At 44.5% G+C, this 24,102-nt stretch overlaps 1 protein-coding gene across 17 annotated transcripts in view; it reads right to left on the minus strand.

The window, feature by feature from the left end:
- Positions 1-24,102, minus strand: part of THRB (thyroid hormone receptor beta) — a 368,089-nt gene that overhangs the window by 104,426 nt on the left and 239,561 nt on the right. For 13 of the 17 annotated variants that reach the window (XM_073222716.1, XM_073222718.1, XM_037008581.2 and 10 more), the window contains one exon: positions 9-75. In XM_073222716.1, coding sequence (XP_073078817.1) covers positions 9-30 — 22 coding nt within the window. In that variant the 5' untranslated portion in view covers positions 31-75. Of the gene's footprint in view, positions 1-8; positions 76-8,198; positions 8,327-24,102 lie in introns of all 17 variants that reach the window. The other 4 variants (XM_073222721.1, XM_073222719.1, XM_073222723.1 and 1 more) reach the window with 1 other exon arrangement.

Here is a 24,102-nt window from a genome sequence, read left to right on the forward strand (position 1 = left end):
ATAGGTACCTGTCATACTGTTGGGAGTCATAGATTAGTCATAATCATTCTGGACCTTTTTTTTCACTGACATCTCCTACAGAGAAAAAGACAAGAAAAAAATTCCACAGATTATAACCTGTATTTTCCGTAATGCTTTTGTTCCAAACTACACCACATGCATTAATGAGTTTGAGGTGAGTTTTTACACTCAATTCAGAACTGGGGAAATTAAAGCATAGGTGGGCTAGGTGATGCAGGTTAAGTTTACAAGACTTTAAAAATTTTAATCTCTTCTGTAAGTACATCTTTAAAATTATATTTTATTCAGGCGCACATGTTTATTTTCCCACCTTAAGTTTTTAAGAAAGCTACCAGCACACTGACTTGCTGTTTTTTCTGACAGTAGCTATGATGTATCAGCATTTTCAATCTAGACCCTTATCTCTCTAAGTGTGGTCTGTGGACCAGCAGTTTCAGCCTCTCCTCAGAGCTGGTTAGACATAGAAGATTTGGGTTCCACCTCAAACCTATTCAATCAGATCACATTTGGACACGACCCCCAGGTGGCTGAATCGCACTTTAAGGTCTTAAACACACATGGAATAGGATCCATGTTCACATCTTCTCCTTTGACCTCTCTGTCAGCGCTGACTGCCCCCCTCACCACTATGTTCATGAGACCCAAGAGCATCACTCAGCTTTGGCCTCAGACTGGGGACTGCGCACGGTGGGCGTCCATGGCCAAGGGGCCCTGTCGGAGGCAAGAACATGGAAGGCTGGGTCAGAGTCCTTCTGCACGGCGCTGGGGATGGAGCAGGACCTTTCTGTGGAAGGGGCCGATTCCTGCCGTGGAGGGTAGTAGAAGCACGGTGGCTTGGGACGGACACTGGTGACCAGGGAATAGGTTCGAGGGTCCATGCGGTCCCGTACTAGCTGTGGGGTCATGGCAAGTCGTTTCAAAGTACTGCAGTCTCCATTTCTTCACGTGTAAAATGGGGGAAATAGTACTGGCTCTACTTAGTTCACGAGCTTGTGTTTCTGAGGTTTAAAGATGATGTGAATGAAAGCGCTGGATGCGGCCAGAACATACCGTGGATGTGACCATTAGGCGAGGAGGGAGCGTCTTGACCTGGAGTTACTGGTTTGAGAAGAGGACGTGCGTGGAAGAGGAGATGTGCGCACTGTGTTTACAGCACGGACACACACACATATATATGTATATGTATATATATGCGTAGTCCTTCTCACGGCTGTGTAAATTACATGTTTATACGGCTGCCTTTCCCACATGACTATAATCTGTTTGAGGCAGAGACTATATCATTTTTATATCTTCCACATTGAGCAGTATCAGATATATAGTAGGGACTCAAGAAATATATGCTGAGTAACTGAATGAAGTAAAATTAATGACAGCTGACATGGCAAGGCAGCGCTACCTAGAACAGTGACTACTAGGAAGGTGCCTCCTTGCTACTGATGAACATTTCAAGTATCCGGCTACACGCCCTCTGCTTCATCCTCGCTCACCTGCCGAGCTGGGTTTTGACTGAGCGAGACCAGGTTCGGAGAAGCCCAGAGGTGGGAACTCAGATCACACCTGTGGTATCGAATACCTAGGTTCTGTTACCCTTCTTAGATACTGAGCCACCATTCACCTGCCCCTCCCGGCCCACGGAAGCTGCCTTGTTTCCACGTGACATTGCCCCTGAGGGCTCTGGGGAGAGAGAGACAGTGAGGAACTCGGCTCAAGGCGGGCCACCCCCAGGGCTCCACCTTCGGTCAGACGGGTTCAAGACCTGAGGCAGGCTGATGTGATGAGTTTCCGGGATGTCTGGAGAGAGAAAGAGAGAGAGAGAGAGAGAGGAGGGGAAGGAGGGAGGAAGAGGAAGTGGGTAGGTTATTAGTCCCTCCTGGTGGCAGGATTTTCCAGAAGTTAAGACATGTTTGAGGCACGTCCCTCTCACCCACAGGGAAAAAACCCAAGTGAAAGTGAGAGGGGGGGTCGATCTGATAGCCACAAATCACCCCAGGAGGAAGAGGTGCAGTGGCCTGAAATCCCTGCCTTCAGTTCCCTCTGAGCCCTCCTGCCCCTCCTGAGCCAAACAGTCCCCATTTCTGCCACTTGCCACAAGAGTCCTGACAACACCGATATTAAAATACATTAATATAAATGCTTCAGAACAGTTTTGTGTCCTTTTTATCACCTTGAAGGTGAAGCTACAAAATCCTACTTATCTTGTTGTTATGCCTTCAATTAAAAATATCTGCTTTTTCCAAATGTCAGTCGAATAGGCATATAAACTGCAGAACAGTATTGTGTGAAGCAGAGAGTATCCAGGGATAGGAAAAAAAAATCTTATTAAGGCTTTAAAAATGTTATTACTGCAAAATATGGTACTAATTGTCCTGTTTCATACTGTTTTCCTTCCACTCTATAGCACTATATGGTGCACAGTCCTATACTACTTTAGATTTACTATTCTATACAATTTGTTACTATAGCATCAATATGTATTAGTATTGCTATCACCATAGTACTTTCGTATTGCTATATGAGGGCCATTACTATAGCCTTAACAGTGTACCACTTTATTATGACCATGGTATTTTAGTATTTAGTATTATTTAGTGCTACTGCTTAGTGCTCCAGAGTTTTAAAATCTGACTCCAGGAGAGTCTAACAAGCCTCCTGAGCTGGCAGGTGTCCAGGGCCATCGGTCCCACTCGTCCTGCGAGGCACCTTGGGAACAGTGAGGGCTCTGTGCCAAGCCATCAGAGCAGAGCAGGCCTCTCCTACTAACCTGCCGGTCACAGGGACAGGAGAAAACAAAGTCCAAAGGGTTTAAAATGAAAGGAAGCTGAGTGTTTTTACAAACAGGTGTGAAAACAGGAAAGGAAACAGTCACAGCGCAGGCTGGAGCTCCTGGGTGGGGCTGCTGGAGTGGAGAATATTCCTGTGACCTGAGCGTTCCTGGATTTGGTGGGTCAGCTCAGAAGACTTTAGTGCGGGTCTTCTGTATCCAAGTTTATAAGACTTTACCCAGGCTGTACCCAAAGACAGCACTCTGGCCTGTCCACAGGGGCTTCTAATCTAACAGGGAGGGACTCACACTAAGAAAACATGCAAATGTGCATGTTCTTTTCATGCACAGAGAAAGGTGAGTCATTCCTCCTGAGGCCACCTGGAAAGGCTGCTCCAGGGAGGTGCCTCTGGACCCGAAGGCCTTCTCTTCAATAGGCATCTCCCCAGGTCATGATACACTCCTTATTGTCATCCTTACACTCCTAAGGGACTACTGTGAAGGAGATGAGCCCTGGAGTGCGAAGCTGGGTTATTCCTTTAGACCACGCAGGTTTTAAGCAGGGAGCTGTGAGATCCAGTTTGAGTTCTTAAAGCTTCACAGTGGCTACTGAGTGCAAGCACACCAGCTGGGGGTAGGCGGCAGGTCTGGTGGGGATGAAGGTGGCTACAGTCTGGGTGGTAGCACTAGATGTGGTAAGAGGGCGAGGGACCCAAGTGACACTTAGGAAGTAGAAATAATAAGACACAGTGCTGAATGTGATCTGAGCATTTAATACTGGGATAAACACCAGGGATGCAAATAGGCTCGAGGCCCTCAAGGAATTTACACCCCATTTTACAAGCTGGCTGGGAAGACAGAGCCCACTGGCAAAGAGCAGCTACAAATACAAGCCACGCATGCCACGTGCCAAAGGGGCAGGGCTGAGAGCCACTCAGGACCGAAGCTCCTCTGCCCACTCCACCCTTCTCAGTCCTGTGCCATGTCCCTTAGGTGAAACTTGTTCCCCATGGAGAAATGGAAAAGGAGGCATTCACCTCCCAAACACATCAAATGCACTTGTATTTAAAAATATTTAAAAAATACAAATGATATGAAAAGTTGTGATTGAATATTCTGAAACTGAAAAGCAAATGGAATTATTGTCAACACTTAGGAAATCAGTCCAGGGACTTTGGAAGACATGGAGCTTCATACCACCCACTGAGCTGTGGGTGCTAATAACACCAAGGGCATCTTGCACTACATGGACAAAAATGTGGCTTAGAGGACTACAGCCAGATCATGTGTGGGCTGCCTCATTTTAAGAGAGGGTCTCATGTAGAATGTCCAGGATGATGAAACCATATCTTAAGAAAATGTTGAGGGAGATCTAGAAAGGGAGGAGCTAGATGCCGGTTAGACAGAGGACTTCCAACTACCTGAGAAGCTGTCAAATGCAAGAGAGTTTAAGTGTGTCAGTGGACAGAGGCTAAGTGGAGGATGCTGCGGGGGACAGCTGAGGGGACGGGGGCTTTCTCGGCTCCACCTTAGGTGGAAGAAGATGCTCATCTCTAGGCAGCAGCAAATACAAAGGGAACACTCTCCCCCTACCTTGGGTGCTTTTTGTGCTCAGGACAGATTAAGTCTGTCTTGAGAAGACTGGTGTCTTTTTTCTGCAACAAAGCAGATGCCATGTGTGACGTGGTTCCAGGGACATGCCAGAGGCCTCCGCGTTCCGCCTTAAAATCCTCCACTAAAGCTTCATTCCTATAGCTCAGAAGATCTCAGGTATTTGGTGTGCGTGTGTGTGCGCATGTGTGTGTGTGTGTGTGTGTGTGTGTGTGGTCTACTCAAGGACTGTGAAAATCACAGGTCCCTGTCCTTGACCGACAGGCAATGATTCAGAGTATATTTTTGGAGATTTGCAGCTACCACACACACAGCCCATCCATGGAGGGTACATTATGCTTTGCCTGCAAGCTTTGATCATTGCTAAAATGCAAACGCTCATTGGAAAGACATAAATTGATGTAAATATAATCTACTGAATAGAATGAAGAGGAGACACCAGAGCTATTTTTGGTGGGGGGCAAAGAGAACAGGACCTATGTAGTAGATTCCTTTGTGGGTGGAAGAAAGATGGGTGTGTGAGGAGCAAGGCTAGAGGCCATGGCCTTGGTCTGGGCCGCCCCATTCGAGTCAGCAGACACCAGCCCAAGCTCTGGATCATTTGAGATGAATTATTCATGGTGCCTGCCCCTGGGGGCTTTAAGTGAGGAACCAACCTGTCTCTGGGGGGCAGACAAGCTGAACAAGAGAGAGAAAAACATGTTTGGAGGCACCGAGGAGAGTGTGACTACTTCTACCGATATGAAGGGACCCAGTGATGACATTTGAGTTTCACTTTGAAAAATGAGCCAGGATATTTTGCAGGTGGGAGATGAAAAGTGTGGCTTGTAGACAACCAAAAAGCAAAAGGTACAGCATGTCAGCCCAGGGTATGGGATTTGGGGTGGGGAGGGGAAAGGAAGTGGCCAAGAAGGAAGCTACAGATGCAGTGTGGGCCCAGATGGTGAAAGGTCTTGAAAAGTTTGCTATGGAGTTTGGACTTTATCCTGTGGGAAATGGGGAGCTATGGAAGGTCTTTAAGGGAGTGACTCTATCTGACAAAGTGACTCCGCTTTGCCCCGGTGTGGAGCAGGACTCCTCAGGAAGCTCATCCCTCTGGTGGCAGCTGTTTGCACGGGGTCATTGCTATATTCTTGTCTTTAGTGTTCCAGGTCACAAAGCTAGACTAGCACCAGGGAGAACACCCTTAATTTCATCTTGTAAAACTCCAATGCTCTGGCCCAGATGGCATACCCTTTGTCCCCTTTCTCTCCTATAGAAACTACAACATTAAAGGGACAACTGTAAAAATTACACCTTGGAAAATCTTTCCATATGGACCTAGTGAGCCACTGCTTACACAATCTGTGCATAATTAAAATGGGACACTGTGTTCCTGGCACGTCTCTGCACCAGCCTTTTCCGGGAAGGGTGTTTGCGGCCTTTTCAAGGCTGTCCTGTCTGGTCTGCTTCTCCATGGCTCTCTCTGGAGGAAAGCTCTCAGAGAGTCATGGGCCTGACACACCAGAATAGTGAGACACACAGGGTTTACCTGGTAACACCAGCGAGTGCTCCAGGCCAGCCCAGGGAAGCCATGGATGAGCCACAGTGGGTGTGGGGTGGGGGGAACCTCCACAGGCACATCTTCTGGTTCAGTTTAAAAGGTCAGATGCTCGGCTGCTTGGTTATTATGGACTCTAAGCTGGGTCCATGCACACAAGGGAGTTCTCAGAGGAGGGCACACCTACCCTCTCACTTGCCATTGAGTCCGTGTGGACACTCGACACTTCCTAAATAAAGGGATTTTTGAAGTTGTGGCAATATGAATTGGGATAGCTTGGGGATGTGTCTTGAAGTTGTGTTTACACAGCAGGCAATTGTTTTTACTACATTATTGGTACTGTGGGGCACTGGGCATTGTTGGAGTTCGTGGGATAGGGCCAGAGCCCCTTGTCCCACTGTCCCCATAGAGCCTTGCCCCTGCTCTGTCTGCAGCACCTGGAAACAGCTGGCTGCAGGCAAAGGGCTGTGCCTCCAGAGCGGGCTGCACCCCTTGCAAGGCAGGCAATGAGGCTGTGGTTCCCTACGAGGGGGCTCTTGCCCCACGTTGAGGAGCACTCTTCTCCCTACTGGAGTTTCCCTTTGTATCCTCTTCCCCTCATAGGCGAGGGTTCATTTACATCAACACTTTGACGTTTGGGAAACATTTTTAAAGACAAGTTCAATCATTACAGATGGCTGTGGGTCTCAACTCAGTAGTCTGTCCATCTTGAACAGGTCCCTTAACTCCCTGAATCTTACTTGTAAAATGAAATCACAATTCTCACTCTCCAGGGTTAAGAGGAGGACCAAGGTTATGAAGAAAATGCTTTGCAAATTGACAAGTAAGACACTCACATAAGGCACTGGAAGATTTCTTCATTATTGCACTCACTCTTATTATGCTCTACTCACCTCCTGGCCAGCCTCAGTCATCCATAAGGACTGGGAAATTGGAGCTACTATCTGGCCTTCACTTTGAGGTGCCCTGAGGTTCTTTAAAGACTCATAACAGCATAGAAGCCCACCTCCTAGATCCTAACCTCACCAAGATAGAGCGGAGGTGGAATTTCTCCTCTCTCCCATCTGCCATTCTCTTCTTCCCAGACTTAATTTCATCTTTTGTGAATTTTTTCCCTTTGAAGGTTACCTCTCATGTTAATTTAAATTCCTTATGGAGAGCAAGAAAGATTGGGCATACACATGAATTTGTCCCCAATTCTATAGCATCGTAAATGCAGCCCTAGCTGTCCTTCCCTGAGGTCTTTGCATTTGAAGTAAATCTAGATGCAAAGAAGTGAATACATGATGGTTGAATTTCTGATGACAGTAATATATTAAGAACTCAAGTGGAAGAGAACAGAGGCAAAGTGTATTCAAATCATATACTTGTGATCCATCTTTGTGATCACATACATTGTGATCCATCTTTCCCACTTGGTAAAACTAACCCATTTTGGCAGTGCAGTATAAAAACAATCAGTAAGAGGAAAAGCACTTAAAAAGCCAGGGTAGTTAGATTGCAGATGGAACTGGTTAAAGAGGAACACAGACTCTGAGTTAGTTAATAAAGATGGAGAAAAATAGTTGCGGCTCTGCCCTGTGCTGTGTGTGGTCCAGGTGTGAGTCCTAGCGGAGCACGTCATGGAGCAGAAGGCAGGGTGGGAATTCCCCTCCAGGGCATGTGGGAGCCGAGGGCCAATGACTACTGAATGGCAAAGCTACACTTCTCATTTCAAATTTTCGGCAGACCCTGTATGTGTTTTTCCTTCTGGGAGTGAGATAATACAACCAGAATCTGTGACTGATATTGAGCTGAATTTGCTGTGGCTGATGTTTTTTCGTTCATGGTAAAGTGATTGGACTTTGCTTCCCCCTCATCCACTCCTTTTAATTCAAATTCAACAACCTCATTCTGGGGCTCATTTCTATGCCTCATTTTAACCATGCCAAGTCATTGTCCCCCGTCTCCTCCTTCCTTCTCTTTCCCCTTCTTTCTCACCATGGCAGGGAAAGAGTGTGGTCTTTCTACTCCACCCTCACGTGCTAGGCCCAGGGCTTTTGGGGTCAGAGGCTTTAAAAAAACCAAAAGACCCCTGTGGATCTAAAACCATCTGCTATACTTCATGTAGTCACACAGAATGAAGCCTGAGACAATTTCTAGCCACATAATGTAGAGACAGAAAAGTCAAGAAGAAACCAGCCGGTAAACATTTTGGGGTCAGCTCTGAAAGGATCAGCTTAACTGCCTTCTGTGATCACAGTGCGTTTTCCTCGATACTACCTTTCTCCACAGGTGGACTATCATCTCCGAATGCCTCTAAGGAACAGAAGCTCGTTTCTTAAGAGGAAGCAGATGGTTGGTATGAGGAAACGTCTGGTCCAGCAGGAGAAACACGTTCTGCAGTTGCCCTGATGGTGAAGCAAGCGGTTAAAATTGACTCTACTGACACCTGGTGGACAGCAGGGTAGTTTCCCCGCCCCAAGGAAACAAAGTGTGTGAGGTGTGTGTGTGTGTGTGTGTGTGTGTGTGTGCGCTAAAGACCTGGAAGTCTCCCCGCCCAAAGGAAACAAAGTGTGTGAGGTGTGTGTGTGTGTGTGTGTGTGTGTGTGTGTGTGCGCTAAAGACCTGGAAGTCTCCCCGCCCAAAGGAAACAAAGTGTGTGAGGGGTGTGTGTATGTGTGTGTGTGTGTGTGTGTGTGTGTGTGTGTGTGTGGTGTGTGTATGCTAAAGACCTGGAAATTCATCCATCATGTCAAGGGAATTAAAGTATTCCTGAAGAATGAGGGGACCAGGCAGAACCACCAGATGCCTGAATACATAATCATAGTGAGATGACTCATCAAGACACATGAGCTTGGAAACAACAAATGAGAATGTAAAAATAAAACATTAGGACTGAAGCAAAGGATTATTATCATTATTTTTTATTAAGGTATGATTGATGTACACGCTTATGAAGGGTTCACATGAAAAAACAATGTGGTGACTACATTTACCCATATTATCGAGTCCCCACCCATACCCCAATGCCGTCACTGTCCATCAGTGCAGCAAGATGCCAGAGATCCACTATGTCCCTTCTCTGTGCTACACTGTTCTCCCCGTGATCCCCCACACCATGTGTACTAAACATAATACCCCTCAACCCTCTTCCCCCTCCATCCCCACCCACCCTCCCCCACCCCTCCCCTTTGGTAACCACTAGTTCATTCTTGGAGTCTCTGAGTCTGCGCTGTTTTGTTTTTGCTTCATTGTTATACTCCACATATGAGGGAAATCATTTGGCATTTGTCTTTCTCTGCCTGGCTTATTTCACTGAGCATAATGTCCTCCAGCTCCATCCATGTTGTTGCAAATGATAGGATTTGTTTCTTTCTTAAGGCTGAATAGTATTCCATTGTGTGTATGTACCACTTCTTCTTTATCCATTCATCTACTGATGGACACTTAGGTTCCTTCCATATCTTGGCCATTGTAAAAAGTGCTGTGATAAAAAAGTGCTTGGCCTCATAGAATGAGTTTGGAAGTATTCCCTTTGAATCTGGGAAGTTGTGTTCTTTGGGTGAATTCCAAGGAGTGGGATTCCCGTGTCAAATGGTATTTCTATTTTTTAGTTTTTTGAGGAACCTCCATATTGCTTTCCACAATGGCTGAACTAGCTTACATTCTCACCAGCAGTGTAGGAGGGTTCCCCTTTCTCCACATCCTCACCAGCATTTGTTGTTCTTACTTTTTTCGATGCTGGCCATCCTTACTGGTATGAGGTGATATCTCATTGTGGTTTTGATTTGCATTTCCCTGATAATTAGTGATGTGGAGCATCTTTTCATGTGTCTGTTGGCCATCTGAATTTCTTCTTTGGAGAATATACTCTGCCCATTTTTTAATTGGGTTATTTGCTTCTTGGGTGTTGAGGCATGTGAGTTCTTTATATATTTTGGATGTTAAACCCTTGTTGGATATGTCATTTACAAATATATTCACTCATACTATAGGATGATGCCCTTTTGTTCTGCTGATGGTGTCCCTTGCTATACAAAAGCTTTATAGCAATGATGTAGTCCCATTTGTTCATTTTTTATTTTGTTTCCCTTGCCCGAGGAGCTGTGTTCAGGAAAAAGTTTTTCATGCTTATATTCAAGATATTTTTGCCTATGTTGTCTTCTAAGAGTTTTATGGTTTCTTGACTTCTATTCAAGTCTTCAATCCATTTTGAGTTTACTTTTGTGTATGGGGTTAAACAATAATCCAGTTTCATTCTCTTGCATGTAGCTGTCCAGTTTTGCCAACACCAGTTGTTGAAGAGGCTGTCATTTCCCCATTGTATATCCATGGCTCCTTTATCATATATTAACTGATCATATATGGTTGGGTTTATATCAGGGCTCTCTAGTCTGTTCTATTGGTCTATGGGTCTGTTCTTCCAGTACCAAATTGTCTTAATTACTGTGGCTTTGTAGTAGAGCTTGAAGTTGGGGAGCGTAATGCCCCCAGCTTTATTCTTCCTTCTCAGAATTGCTTTGGCTATTCAAGGTCTTTTGGGGTTCCATATGAATTTTAGATGATTTTCTCTAGTTTGTTGAAGAATGCTGTTGATATTTTGATAGGAATTGTATTGAATCTGTAGATTGCTTTAGGCAGGATGGCCATTTTGACAATATTAATTCTTCCTATCCATGAGCATGGGATGAGTTTCCATTTATTGGTATATTCTTTAATTTCTCTTAAGAGTATCTTGTAGTTTTCAGAGTATAGGTCTTTCACTTCCTTGGTTAGGTTGATTCCTAGGTATTTTATTCTTTTTGATGTAACTGTGAATAGAATTGTTTTCCTGATTTCTCTGTCTGCTAGTTCATTGTTAGTGTATAGGAATGCCACAGATTTCTGTGTATTAATTTTGTATCCTGCAAGTTTGCTGAATTCAGGTGTCAGATCCAGTAGTTTTGGAGGGAATTCTTTAGGGGTTTTAGGTACAATATCATGTCATCTGAAAATAGGGACAGTTTAACTTCTTCCTTGCCAGTCTGGATGCCTTTTATTTCTTTATGTTTTCTCATTGCTGTGGCTAGGACCTCCAGGACTGTTGAATAGAAGTGGGGAAAGTGGACATCCTTGTCTTGTTCCTGATCTTAAAGGAAAAGCTTTCAGCTTCTCACTGTTAAGTATGATGTTGACTGTGGGTTTGTTATATATGGCCTTTATTATGTTGAGGTACTTGCCCTCTATACCTATTTTGTTGAGAGTTTTTATCATGAATGGATGTTGAATTTTGTCACATGCTTTTTCAACACCTATGGAAACGATTATGTAGTTTTTGTCCTTCTTTGTGTTGATGTGGTGGATGATGTTGATGGATTTTCAAATGTTGTACCATCCTTGCATCCCTAGAATAAATCCTACTTGACCATGATGGATGATCTTTTTGATGTATTTTTGAATTCGGTTTGCTAATATTTTGTTGAGTAGTTTTGCATCTATGTTCATCAGGAATATTGGTCTGTAATTTTTCTTTTTGTGTGGTGTCTTTGCCTGGTTTTGGTATTAGAGTGATGCTGGCCTCATAGAATGAGTTTGGAAGTATTCCCTCTCCTACTCTTTTGAAAACTTTAAGGAGGATGGGTATTAGGTCTTCAGTAAATGTTTGATAAAATTAAATGGTGAAGCCATCTGGTCCAGGTGTTTTGTCCTCAGGTAGTTCTTTGATTACCAGTTCAATTTCATTGCTGGTAATTGGTCTGCTCAGATTTTCTGTTTCTTCCTGGGTTAGCCTTCGAAGGTTGTATTTTTCTAGAAAGTTGTCCATTTCTTCTAGGTTATCCAGTTTGTTAGCATATTATTTTTCATAGTATTCTATAATTATTCTTTGTATTTCTGTGGTGTTCATAGCGATTTTTCCTTTCTCATTTCAGATTCCGTTTATGTGTGCAGATGCTCTTTTTTTCTTGATAAGTCTGGCTAGGGGTTTTTCTATTTTATTTATTTTCTCAAAGAACCAACTCTGGCCTTCATTGATTCTTTCTATTGTTTTATTCTTCTCGATTTTATTTTTTTCTGCTCTAATCTTTATTATGTCCCTCCTTCTACTGACTTTGGGCCTCGTTTGTTCTTCTTTTTCTAGTTTCTTTAATTGTGAGTTTAGACTGCTTATATGGGACTGTTCTTCTTTCCTGAGGTAGGCCTGTATTGCAATATACTTTCCTCTTAGCACAGCCTTGGCTGTGTCCCACAGATTTTGTGGTGTTGAATTATTGTTGTCATTTGTCTCCATATAGTGATTGATCTCTGTTTTTATTGGTCATTGATCCACTGGTTATTTAGGAGTATGTTGTGAAGCCTCCATGTGTTTGTGGTATTTTTCATTTTCTTTGCATAATTTATTTCTAGTTTCATACCTTTGTGATCTAAGAAATTGGTTGGTATAATTTCAATCTTTTTAAATTTACTGAGGCTCTGTTTGTGGCCTAGTGTATGATCTATTCTTGAAAATGTTCCATGTGCACTTGAGAAGAATGTGTATTCTGCTGCTTTGGGGTGTAGAGTTGTGTAGATGTCTGTTAGGTCCATGTGTTCTAATGTGTTGTTCAGTGCCTCTGTGTCCTTACTTATTTTCTGTCTGGTTGATCTGTCCTTCAGAGTGAGTGGAGTGTTGAAGTTTCCTAAAATGAATGCATTGCATTCATTTTTCCTCCTTTAATTCTGTTAGTATTTGTTTCACATATGTAGGTGCTCCTGTATTGGGAGCATAGATATTTATAATGGTTATGTCTTCTTGTTGGATTGACCCCTTTATCATTAAGTAATGTCCGTCTTTGTCTCTTGTGACTTTATTTGTTTTGAAGTCTATTTTGTCTGATATAAGTACTGCAACTCCTGCTTTTTTCTCTCTATTACTTGCATGAAATATCTTTTTCCATCCCTTCACTTTTAGTCTGTTTATGTCTTTGGGTTTAAAGTGAGTCTCTTGTAGGCAGCATATAGATGGGTCTTGTTTTTTCATCCATTCAGTGACTGTATGTCTTTTTATTGGTGCATTCAGTCCATTTACATTTAGGGTTATTATTGATAGGTATGTACTTATTGCCATTGCAGACTTTAGATTCATGGTTACCAAAGGTTCAAGGTTAACTTCCTTACTATCTAAGAGTCTAACTTAACTCACTTAATATGCTATTACAAACACAATCTAAGGGTTCTTTTCATTTTCTCCTCCTTTTTCTTCCTCCTCCATTCTTTATATATTAGGTATCATATTCTATACTCTTTGTCTATCCCTTGATTGACTTTGGGGATAGTTAATTTAATTTTGCATTTGCTTAGTAATTAGCTGTTCTACTTTCTTTACTGTGGTTTGATTACCTCTGGTGACAGCTATTAAACCTTAGGAACACTTCCATCTATTGCAGTTCCTCCAAAATACACAGTAGGATGGTTTATGGGAGGTAAATTCTCTCAGCTTTTGCTTATCTGGAAATTGTTTAATCACTTCTTCAAATTTAAATGATAATCTTGCCAAATAAAGTAATTTGGTTCCAGGCCCTTCTGCTTCATTTTATTAAATACATCATGCCACTCCCTTCTGGCCTGTAAGGTTTCTGCTAAGAAGTCTGATGTTAGCCTGATGGGCTTTCCTTTGTATGTAATCTTATTTCTCTCTCTGGCTGCTTTTAACAGTCTGTCCTTATCCTTGATCCTTGCATTTGAATTACTATATGTCTTGGTGTTGTCTTCCTTGGGTCCCTTGTGTTAGGAGATCTGTGGAGCTCCATGGCCTGAGAGACTATCTCCTTCCCCAGATTGTTGCAGTTTTCAGCAATTACTTCCTCAAAGACACTTTCTATCCCTTTTTCTCTCTCTTCTTCTGGTACCCCTATAATGCAAATATTGTTCCATTTGGATTGGTCACACAGTTCTCTCAGTATTCTTTCATTCTTAGAGATCTTTTTTTCTCTCTGTGCCTCAGCTTCTTTGTATTCCTCTTCTCTAGTTTCTATTTCATTTATCGTCTCCTCTACCATATCCCACCTGCTTTTAATACCCTACATTGTGCTCTTGAATGATTGTATCTCCGACCATAATTCATTCCTGAGTTCTTGAATATCTTTCCATACCTCCATTAGCATGTTAATGATTTTTATTTTGAACTCCCTTTCAGGAAGAGTCATGAGGTCCATGTCATCTTTCTCAGGGGTTATATTAATTTTACTCTGTACCAGGTTCCTTTGGTGTTTCATATTTGTGTATGGCACCCTCTAGTGTCCAGAAGCTCTACTCTCTGGAGCTGCTCAGCCCCTGACTCAGTGTCAGGGGTTGCAGGGGAGTGGAACTGGTACTGAGGGGTGGGGGTGGGGGGAGGAAAGAGCTGTTTCCTGCTTCCCGGCTGCTATGCCTGTCTCCACTGCCTGAACCAGTGGGCCCAGCACACAGGTATAAGCTTTTGTTCCAGAGCAGCTGGATATGGATCCCTGCTTTCCACAAGCAGCTGGAATCTCAGTCTCTCCAGGAGTTCTGCCTGTCTTAGCTTTCCAACCCCGTAGTCATGAGAGTATGCTGAAAGCACCATGAAATGTAGGTTTGTGCTCCCAGAGCAGATCTTCGGAGTTAGGTATTCAGCAGTCCCAGGCCTCCCCTACCTCCCTGCTCAGTTTCTCTTCCACCCACCAGTGAGATGGGGTGGGGGAAGGGCTTGGGTCTCCCCGGGCCACAGCTTTGGTACGTTACGCTGTTCCATGATGTCTGCTCTTTTCTCCAGGTGTATGCAGTCTGGCGCAGTTCTCTTTCCTGCTGCTCTCTCAGGATTAGTTGGATTAATTATATGCGGTTTTAGGAGGAAGCCTCTGTCTCACCTATCATGCCACCATCTTTAATCCTGAAGCAAAGGATTCTTACTGATTTCTCAGAAATGATGATGGTAAGACAACAGCGACAAATTTCCTTCCGCCCAGCCCTGGTAGCTTCATAATGGGGTCTACTAGGTGACCACTGCACAGAGGTGACATCTACATCCAGGGAGAACGTGTCACCCGCACTGAGCACGTGCTCTGCTGCCTCTGGGATCTGCAGTAAGCAGCTTGCAAATTTGTAATCCTTGGCATAATAAGATTACTCTCTTAAGGTGGTATTATGAAGACTCTTTTCCTCTAAAAGTTCCTTGAAGATAAAAATATAGTTATAACTGTTTCTTCTTAAGTGCCAAATGCTGGGAGGCAGTGGCAGGCTGCATTGCAAAGTTCCTACAGAAAAACACACTTCATAAAGTTTACAGGGTCCATTTTCCCTTTAGGTAGGTTCTTATTTGACCCTGCCAGATGAAGGTCCTTTGGGCTAACCTTACTCAAACTTCAGTGGCTTCCAGTGAGGTATTGTGCACATACTACAGTGTACACACAGCCTGGGGTTTGTCTCTCAACAACCTGTTTTAAGGGTGATTTTTAGGAAAGCACCAGAGCAATTATTAGTTCAAATTCATAAGACTTAATCCACTATATTTAAGTCACAAAGAAGAAAGCTGGGACATTAAATGAGAATGTAGGTTATTATTTAAAGAAAAAACTCACAGGAACCTTGTTAAGGGTTGAGTCATGAAGCTGGGATGGATAGCTCCAGATAGGTAGGTAACAAAGAAAAGAAATCCTTAAAAGAGTCCAGTAGTTACAGTTTTCTTACAGTTTTTTATACTGACATCTAAGTTAAATTTTGAAAGTATATTTCCTTAAACATGCAGGCTCAAATATATGAATCTGACCAGAAAGTGTACAGTCAAAATATACCTCCTTCTGGGGTCAGTGATTCTAGGACACAGAGATTCCCAGTTTTGTCAGTTCATGACACCCTTTATGTTCTACTAATTTCTTCACAGTGACCCCAGGTCAAAAGAAATACTTAAACTTTCTATTTGTTAAGTAATTAGGTCCAAATAGCCTAATAGCAATATTTGCATGGTGCCTCACATTTGTTGCCGTGTTTCCCTCAAGAGCTAAAGACATTCCATTGCGTTCCTCTAGGTTTGCTGTGGTATCTCCCGGGTGCCTTGGTACAGAGTTTGGGAACCATGGCTGACAGTTTTGGGAGTCCATGAGGATTTCAAAAATGTGGTTCACGTGATCTCTTTTCAACCCTTACTCTTTGTGAAGCCATGGCCACATGCTTTGTCCTTTCAGTCTCATACTGCTGAGGGAAGCCGCCTGGCCTAATGCTGGGGAATCGAGGATAAGGGAAAGACACACAGCGAGGCTTTTGGAGGATCTAAACTGGTCTTGGGAAGAGATAAGATTTGACCATCATTCAGTAGTTCTTTCCTGAGCCCCTACAGGTTGTGATGGATTCTCTAAAGAGTAAGAGAAGATGGCCCTTGCATCATCTGAGAAGGGGGATACAGTAAATCATGCTATCGCTGGGAATTACAGGGATGCCAGAGGTAGCCAAGAAGTCGGTCCAGTACTAAGTTCCTACATGAAAGCTCTGACAAATAAGCATGAGATGTTAAACATGCCAGAATACTTGGGGCAGTAGCTCAACAGATCTTATGAATGGCAGGTTGCCTGCTTTTCCCTCCTATCATGTTTCTGACTTACATGGAGCAATGAAGCTGCCTATAAACTAAATGAGCGGTTGTCAAATATTGGCAAGCACCTGGAGGGCTTGCTAAAACAGATCGCCGGGCTCCACCCCTGAGTTTCTGATTCGGCCACTCTGGAGGGGTGAGTCTGAGAGTCTGAATCTTTAACAACTTCTCAGGTGATCTGACGATACCTTCCAGGCATTCCACGTTGGCGGCCACCAGCCTAAACTGTTTGGGAACACGTAGGCGAAGCTGAGGCTCTGTCTTGGTAGGCTGCCCTTGTGCTGGGCAGGTACCCCTTCTCCATTCTTGACCAGCACTGGCAGCCCTATCTAGGGGGGAGCTAGTGGGAAGGTGCTTACAAAGGCGCCTGACTCTGAGGGCCACATGCATTTTAAGTGAGCGCCCTTGAATTGGAGACACTCAAGTCTGTCAGTGACAAATGAACAGGAAGACACATTATGTGCAGTAGCTCTGCATTTTCAAGGAGGTCGGCTTTGTACTCTGCTTACTTGTAAGTACGGTGCATGACCATCAAGACTACAGAAGTGCTTCCTAATCGCAAGGCTGGAGTTCACAGCAGAATCAGTTGAGAAGCCTTGCTCACCATCTCCAGGCTGGGCCCAGCCAGGACTACCTAGAAAAGGCTTCCCTGCTGATTCTGTTGAGAACTGCTCATGAGAGAAGTGCCTGAGTATGAGTATGAGTGTGGTAATCCCACTGTCACCCTCTTAGCCCTGCGGCCATTCACCTCTGCCAGGAGCCCACAAGCCCACTCATTGACCTGAAGCCACCGGGCACACCCCTGCTGTATTATGTCCTGCTTGACTTCCACAGGCCTGCAGAGATCTCTCTACCCCTGCCTCTTGCCACCCGGCTTTGGGTGGTGGCAACCGCATGGCACTGTAGTTTATCCAAAGCACACTACTGATTAAAACCATTAGCTATGCACTGGAGAGCGCATTTAAAACGTGGTGCCTGCCACAGTACTAACAGAACAACTGCATCTTACCGGTGGACTTGCGTCCTCAACCCACACTCACCCTCCTCTCTCCTGCCCCATGTACTTATTTCCTTAGCACACGTTCTCAGTATCTCCCCACTTCCCTGCCCATTGCCACAGATGAGACCACTGTCCTTCCTTCCCCCCGAGCTGGTCCAGGGATTTGCACAGAGCAGGCACTTCCACAGACATTTTGTAGTTTCTGAAGCTAGGGCAACTCTACTTCCTGATGGTGGGAGCCAATGAACACTCCCTTGGTGTGCTGCCCTGGAGCGGTTGCCAACACTGCATCTAGATCATCGCCCGTTTCTTATGGGCTGCATTTTCCATATTTACAAATCAGCTTCCCCTAAGTCCTTTCCAAGTTTTTTACATTCCTTTTAGCTCAGGGAGCCAAAAACAAGATGCTGTGTTTTAGCCAGTGTCTGTTTCCTGCTGGGAGAGTAGGGCATTTTTGCATGATTCTTAAATTCCATACTCTGAGCATCCTGATTATTTTCCAAACAATGGAATGAGATTGCTGATTCATGTTCAGCTCACGGCTCCAAGCATCTTTTCTTCCTGTTATACTTATGCCGATGCAACATAATAACGTTCTATTCATCTGTCTGAATTAGCAATGCCAGAGGCTTAGATATGCAACCAAAGGGTCTCCCTTCCCTTTTGGCTTATTTAAAGGCTTCCCACAAATAACACATTTAGAAATACTATACGGAGTTGACTTTGAGCCATTTGGCTTGAGCAAGGATGGTTAGCCATTACCTCTTTATCAGCGGCTCCTTGCACAAGGCCTGGCACGCTGTAACTAATTCTCAAACTACACTTGTTAAATGAATCACCCACTTCCTGAGGTTCAATCCTTATCCTTTTATTCGGCCCTGATACATTACCACAAGCCCTCTGACAGCTGAAGAGAGAAACCCTGGCTCTCAAAGCCAGGCTTGTGTTTAGATCCTGTCAGAGAATGGGATTGATCTCCTCAAGGTCTGATGGTCCAGGTGGGTCCCATCTAGCCCTGTCCCGGTTTGCACATTGCTGTGCCAGTTCTGGCCCTGCTGTTGCAGCAAGAGCTCAGGTCACCTCTCAGCACAGCTTTGCCAACATCATGGGGTCAGCTGTGGGTTTCTGTTTCCAAGGTACCAAGTCAAGCTGGTGGGACTGCTTAGCACTCGTAGAACTCTAACCGTCAACCGATTCGAGCTGCACATCAAATCATCTGGGTGGTTTTGCGAAGTGCCAGTGCTCAGGATGCCTCCTGATTCATCTTTGATAACTCGGGCCTCAGTTTTGTAAAGCTGCCTGGGTGACAGCAATGTGCAGCCAAGGCTGAGAACCGCTGCCCTACAGCGGCCTCTACAACAGTTTCCAAGAGGCCTCCCTACCCGACTCTCGCTCCCTTCGAATCTTTCCTCAACACAGCAGTCAGACTGGTCTTTTGAGAATCCAATGCAGCTCATCTGCCTCTGATCAAAACCCCACCATGGCACCCATGATCTGCCCTCCTTACCATCTGTCTGGTCTCCTACTTGTCTCCATATTTCAGCTTCCCCAACCCCCCTGCTGCTCCTTGAATGTGTCATCTGTGTCCCACCAGAGAGCCTCTTCCCAGGAGATCATTCCTCGGCCTGAGATGCTCGTCCCCTGGACGCCTGCTTGGTCCCTCCTCCGCCTCCACTAAGTCTTGCACACCTCATCTTCTCAGAGACGCCCACCCTGATCACGCCAGTACCTTCCCAACACCTCCTGCCTGGCCCCACCCTTCCTTTCCCCACAGGATGGAGCACCTTTGAACGTGCTGCTCACTTTACTTCTATTCTTGTTGCCCTTGTTGCTGATTGTTTTGCCTCCCTCGGCTAGGAGGTCAGCTCCCTGAGGCTGGGGGTCCTGGTCCTGTTCACGGATGACCCCCAGTAGGAGGGTCCTTGTGAAATGAAGAATGACGGTCCTGTCTGTGGGTGGTGATGACAGACAGAGGATGAATGGAGGAGGGAGACTCAGGGATGCCTGAAGAAAATGAATTTCTTAAAAATGACAGAATTTGAGGAAACACTTATCATTTGATTCTAACTATAAGCTAAGGGAAGGGATTGCCAAGCAATGTCTTAAAAATGGCTAAAAGTGATTAAAAAGAAAATCACCCAGAGAGAACATGAATGCATGGTTATCTGGGGCTGGGTAGTGGGGGTGGGTGGCAGAGGCCAGGGGGTGACTGCCCGTGGCCACAGGGCTCCTTTGGTGGGAGAATGAACGTGGTGCAGGGTGAATCATGGTGACACTGCACAACTAAAAATATTAAAATCCACTGAATTGTACACTTCAGTGAGTGAACTTGGTTGTGTAAATTATGTCTCAACAAAATTGACAAAAATGGACACCCAACTGAAGCTTCATTCAGAGTGTTAAATCTAAAACTGAAAACAAAACATAGCCTACTATTGGTTCTTATCAGCCACGCAGATTTTCTCTGGCTTGGTTTGGAAACAGAGGTGGGAGCGTTTTCCTTAGCCCTTATTTGCTGCCAGAGATAGCTATTTGCCTATATATCCCTATACATTAGGTATATATAAAGAAATGTATCTCAAGTTTTGGTCAAGGCTTATCTCAAGGGTAATTTATTTGGGCTAAATGGCTTTCCCTTAATAACCTCCCCAACTTACGTCTTTTTTTGGGACTAGCAGCTTTGGAAAGCAAGCAGACACTTCAGTGAAACTGAGCTTTGTATTAATTTGACAATTTTGACTAAAAATGCCAAGAAAAACTCCAGCCCTGTTGACATTAACCATCTACTGATGGCCAATCGTCCCACACATCACAGAGTTCAATTGGTCTGCAGCTCTGAGCTGAGAAAGTGCTGGACCAGCAGCCCCGTGGGCCTTCCTTCAACTCGCTGATGTTGTGGTTATCTAGTAACACATATGGGACAATAACAACATGGTATGATTAAAATGATGGGCAGCAACAGCTCTTTGAGAACCATTCTCCCTTCCCTGGGAGCTCAAAAGCACAGCCTATAAGGGGAAAACCTTCCTTCTGCTCTTCCCCTCATTTTTCTGCTCATAGTCTTGACATATTCTTGCCTGAGTACAGAGGGTCTGGTTGACCTAAGGTCAGGAGGCGACCCAGAGTCCTGGCTTCAACATCCTCACTAGGGAATCCCTAAGATGTGGCAATGCTGTGACACAGGCCGACTCCTGGGGCCTGCTGTGTCTCCAGAGAGTTCCTGAGGAAGACAGACTCTGTGTCATCGGGAACCAGACCTCTTGAAGAAAGAAGACACTTAGAGCTGTTTTCTGCTCACTGATGAAACAGAGGGTTAGAGGGACACAGACGCTTGCCCTTTATCCCCTGGCTGGTGAGAGGAGGAGGTGGAATGCCAACCCAGACCTGGGGTTCTAATGGCTGAGACAGACTGCTTCCCACCCACCACGTGCATGCACACCACTCAGCCGAGTGCCATGCTGGGCACAAAGATGACTAAGCCCCGTGCCTTCCCCTCTGCGAGCACTGCCTGGCAGAGCTGGCAGAGCACACATGGACAGGCCTAACTGGAGGAGGTTGTCTTGGTTCTCTATCAGAGCACCATGGAAGTGTGTGGGAGGAAAGAGAGCTAAAAAACCCCACTCTGCTGAACACAGATGCTCTTGCAGAGGGGGCACGCCAGACTTCCTGGTCAAGACCAGAGGGTCTCTCAGAATGTGGGTTGTGCAAAGTGTAAGGGATTGGGCTGAACTCATCCTGACCATGCAATCAGTTGCTTGGACAGAATATCCACGTCAGTTAGTTGTAATATCATTTACACGTTTGTATTAAAAGAAGAAAATGGTATGTCCCTTACAGAGATGTTAGGAGGATTACATGAGTTCAGACAAGGAACATGCTTAGGATGGTGCCCTGAGCATAGTAAGTGCTCAATAAATGTGCGTTGTCATTGGTGTGCCTTGGGAATCATGGATTCTGAAGAGTTGAGTACTGGCTACTAGAGACTTAATCTCATAGGGTCCTGGCTATTTTGTTGCACAAAGAGAACAGCTGGCATCTGAAGCTGTCTTCTCTTCAAGGGGTAGCTGAGTTGCAAGAGGGGAAGCAAGTGGAGTGCTCACCCAGTGTCGGTGCTCTCTGGTGGGGAGGTGGTTTCTTCATGTAAGGTTGTAGTTTATGAAAAGAGTACAGTATTAGACATACCATTTGTCAGGGTACAACTAGTTTTCACAAAGTAATTGGTAAATTAGGAAAGCACAGATTTCCATCCCATAGCACAATGCTGTGTACAATTTCCAGAGAAAGGGAAATCAGCCAGTTTCTAAAATAACAAAGAAATAATGTATATCCCACTTGAAATGTATAAATGTGTACCCAGAGCCACCTCTTCTGAGCACCAAGGCAAAAGCCCACCAGATCAAGCATGGCCCTTGGCTTTGTAGTAAACTCTACAAGAAATCTAAAGAGTTTCTGTTTGTGTGTTCAGTGAAATTAGATAAAAAAAAGATAATGATACTTATGTTAACATGATAATATGTTAATCACACATCTTGCACATGTGTATATGTAATCACACTTTTTGCACATGTGTATATGGTTCCCCCAAAATAAGGATAATAGTGGTAATGATAAGGCAGTAATAGTAATGGCACTAACTTTATAGAGGGCTTACTCTGCACTTGTCATTCTGCTAACTGCCATACATATACTGTCTCCTTTATTATTGTCAGCACCCTCCGAAGTAGGTGGTACCATTCTTGTTTTATAGACAGGGGACTCCCTTGCCCAAGGTTGCAATGGTTTTTAAGTGGGAGAGTCAGGAGCTGAACCCAGGTCTGGTGGACCCAGACTTTATTCTCTGAACCACCATATTTGCCTATCTTTTGCAATAATAATAATAGTTACACACACTTAGAGTGCCTTTTTACATAGGTTATTTCATTTGAAGCTCACAACCTCATTTCAGTATCTTTTACAAACAAGGATGCCGAGGATCATTTAAATGTCAAATGTCTAAAGATAAACGCTGGTATATGGGGAAATCGGGACTCCAAGTTTTGCCTCCTGGCCTCGAAGCCAAACTTGTTCTTGAAGAAGCTGAGCTTAAATCTTTTCTGAATGGGAGGTTCTGACAGCTAATTGTTGATATTGCCACCCATACAGGCAACAGGCTGAGCAACAATTGCACCTAAGGGATATTTTTAAAAACATGTAATTTCTAGGTCAGACTATCAGGCAGCTGAAATTTTAATATTAGAATTCAGGTTTGTGGCAGGCAGACAAGAATTATTTGAAAAGTTCACTCGATGAGTCGGAAACTCTGTCACATGCCTGGCCTGGTACTGGTGAGACACATTATTACCGAAGCATCAGGCACACATTTCCTGTTAGATATGTGACATTTTTTGAGTTCAATAAAGGTTATATGGTTGTTCAAAAAATTAAAAGTTCTATTAATAATCACTGCTCTATTTGACTGAGGATGTTATCCCTGTTACTTTCTGGTTGAGGTCATGAGAATAAGCCTTACAAGTGTGCCGACTGGGTAGGAGTGTGTGAAAATGAACTGCCTCTGAGTCCCGACCCCTCACATGCCTACCAGGTTCCATCCCACACTGATGCTGCCAGAAAAGTTTACAAAGGGATTACCAATGAAAATCCCTTCATAAAGGAAAGGTGCTTTTCTTGAAAAGCTAAGCGATGTCTAGAAATCTGGGACATGGGTAGTTTAAAGGAAAGGTTTGGGATAGGATGATGGATAAAGCTGGCTAACGGCCACTTGGAAAACCACAGACTTTTCAGGCCAAAAGTTCAGTGTCAGTTTGTTGCCCATTGTCCCTCGGCTCCAAATGCACCCTTCCATCCTCTGCTCTGTGATTCTGGGTTTAGGACTTTGTAAAGTCTTTCCCACAGTCCCTTACCAGAGGGCATTCTATTTGATTCTGCCAGTAGGAGGTACTAGTGGGAGACTGGAAGGTGAGAGGAGAGAAGGCACTTCCTTCCCTCTGGTGTTCATGACCCCATGAGCACCCGCCAGCAGCAGCTGTTGGCTGGAGCCTCCTGTGTCTTTAGCATTTCCAGAAGCAGGTCCTTGGGCTCTGGAGAGGTTCTAGTGCAGCCGCTGGAGCCCTCCGTGCTCTGAGCACCGGCTCTGTAGGACCACCCCTCTCAGCTCCCAGATCCTAGTAACCCAGCTCCTGGCATACCTCCATGCTCCTTTCCCCCCTATTATTCATAGAACTTCTTATCTTTACTTATTTGTAAATTAAATAAGTAAATTTACTTATTTCCCCCAGCCCCAGTGTAATAGTGAATGCCTTGTACTAAATCCTTCTGTTTGAATTGCCTAACGTGATTTTGTTTTCCTGCCCGGTCCCTGACTGGTGCATGTTCGTGGCATGCTTACAGCATGTGCCATGTTGCACAACAGTACAGCACCAGAAAGAACAGCACTGGCTGATTCAAACTTGCTCCTGCTAAGTGTGAGAAATTATTTCCAGCCAAGAGCTGGGCATGTGTAAGAAGGTATGACCCCCAAGGTGAATGGTAGTAGGGTGAAAATCTTCAAAGGATTAAATTTCTTAAAATTATTTGTTTAGCTTAAAAACAATACCCATTCACATGGAAATGTTTGCAAGCACAGA

The sequence above is a fragment of the Manis javanica genome, chromosome 15 (genome assembly GCF_040802235.1).
Source record: "Manis javanica isolate MJ-LG chromosome 15, MJ_LKY, whole genome shotgun sequence".
NCBI lineage: Eukaryota > Metazoa > Chordata > Mammalia > Pholidota > Manidae > Manis > Manis javanica.